Here is a 1,029-nt window from a genome sequence, read left to right as displayed (position 1 = left end):
TGAAAAAGTAGTATTTTTTGTTGGTTAAGTGAACTTGCCGTGAATACGCTGAACTTGTTAATCATTAATGAATTATTCTGACATTTTGTTATATTTGGTGGGTTTAAATGTTGTGGATGTTTGTTTTATGTTGTTGCTTTCAAAATTTTCTTAGCCTGGAATACTGGCTTCTTTAACCAAATAACCTGGTGATTTTTGGTTGGGATGAAATCGCTTTGGACCGCATATTGAACAGTTGATGCTTGCCAATGTTTTCTAATTAATGTACGTTGATTTTGATGGTGTTGAATTGATTCATTGACCCTTGTGGTGCATTTTGCAGGTGATAACAAAGGAGTCTCTTTTAGCTGCACAGGTGAGATAATAAAAACTTGTCATATTTCTCTTTTCATGCTCTGTTTTAATAATATTCGTTATGTTGTTTTATGGACTCTATATGCATTTTTTTGTATAATGGAAGAAATGAAATTTTCTCCATCTGTGCAGAAGGAAGATTTGCGAAGAGTGATGGAATTGCTATCGGTGAGAGAACAGCATGCCAGAACTCTTCTCATTCATTATCGCTGGGATGTTGAGAAGTTGATTGCGGTTTACGTTGAAAAGGGGAAAGCCAGTATCTTTGCTGGAGCAGGTGTAACTTCTGATATAATTGTTGACCTTGATCCACCAGAGCCTTCTACTACAGTGATGTGTAATATATGTATGGATGATGTTTCTGCAACTGAGGTGACCAACATGGATTGTGGGCACTGCTTTTGCAACAGCTGTAAGTGCTGTTTCTTTATATGGATTATGTTCCAGGCCTTCTGTTTGATACTATAGGAAATTGAATCAATAGTCATGTAAATGCTTCAGTTCCTTGTGGCATCTTATGTTTATAAGAAATTTGTTTTGGTTCATTTTGCATTGAGAAGTACCTCTGTTGAATCAGATGTTTCTATTTTTTAACTCTACTTTTTTACATTGGAATCCTTACTGTATTATTATTATTTTATTTATTTATTTATTATTATTATTATTATTATTATT

General features: G+C 33.7%; 1 protein-coding gene across 1 annotated transcript; it reads left to right on the top strand.

Annotated features, from left to right (window-relative positions):
* Nucleotides 1–244: 244 nt before the first annotated feature.
* Nucleotides 245–955, top strand: LOC111387629 (probable E3 ubiquitin-protein ligase ARI1). The gene is made up of 2 exons (XM_023012198.1): nt 245–355; nt 487–955. Exon 2 carries the CDS (start codon nt 508–510, stop codon nt 820–822), a length of 315 nt encoding a protein of 104 aa, XP_022867966.1. The 5' UTR covers nt 245–355; nt 487–507; the 3' UTR covers nt 823–955.
* Nucleotides 956–1,029: the final 74 nt, after the last annotated feature.

Source organism: Olea europaea, unplaced genomic scaffold (genome assembly GCF_002742605.1).
Source record: "Olea europaea var. sylvestris unplaced genomic scaffold, O_europaea_v1 scaffold41301, whole genome shotgun sequence".
NCBI classification, from domain to species: domain Eukaryota; kingdom Viridiplantae; phylum Streptophyta; class Magnoliopsida; order Lamiales; family Oleaceae; genus Olea; species Olea europaea.
The sequence above is the reverse complement of the archived record's forward strand: the minus strand, read 5'-3'. Positions and strand labels throughout refer to the sequence as shown.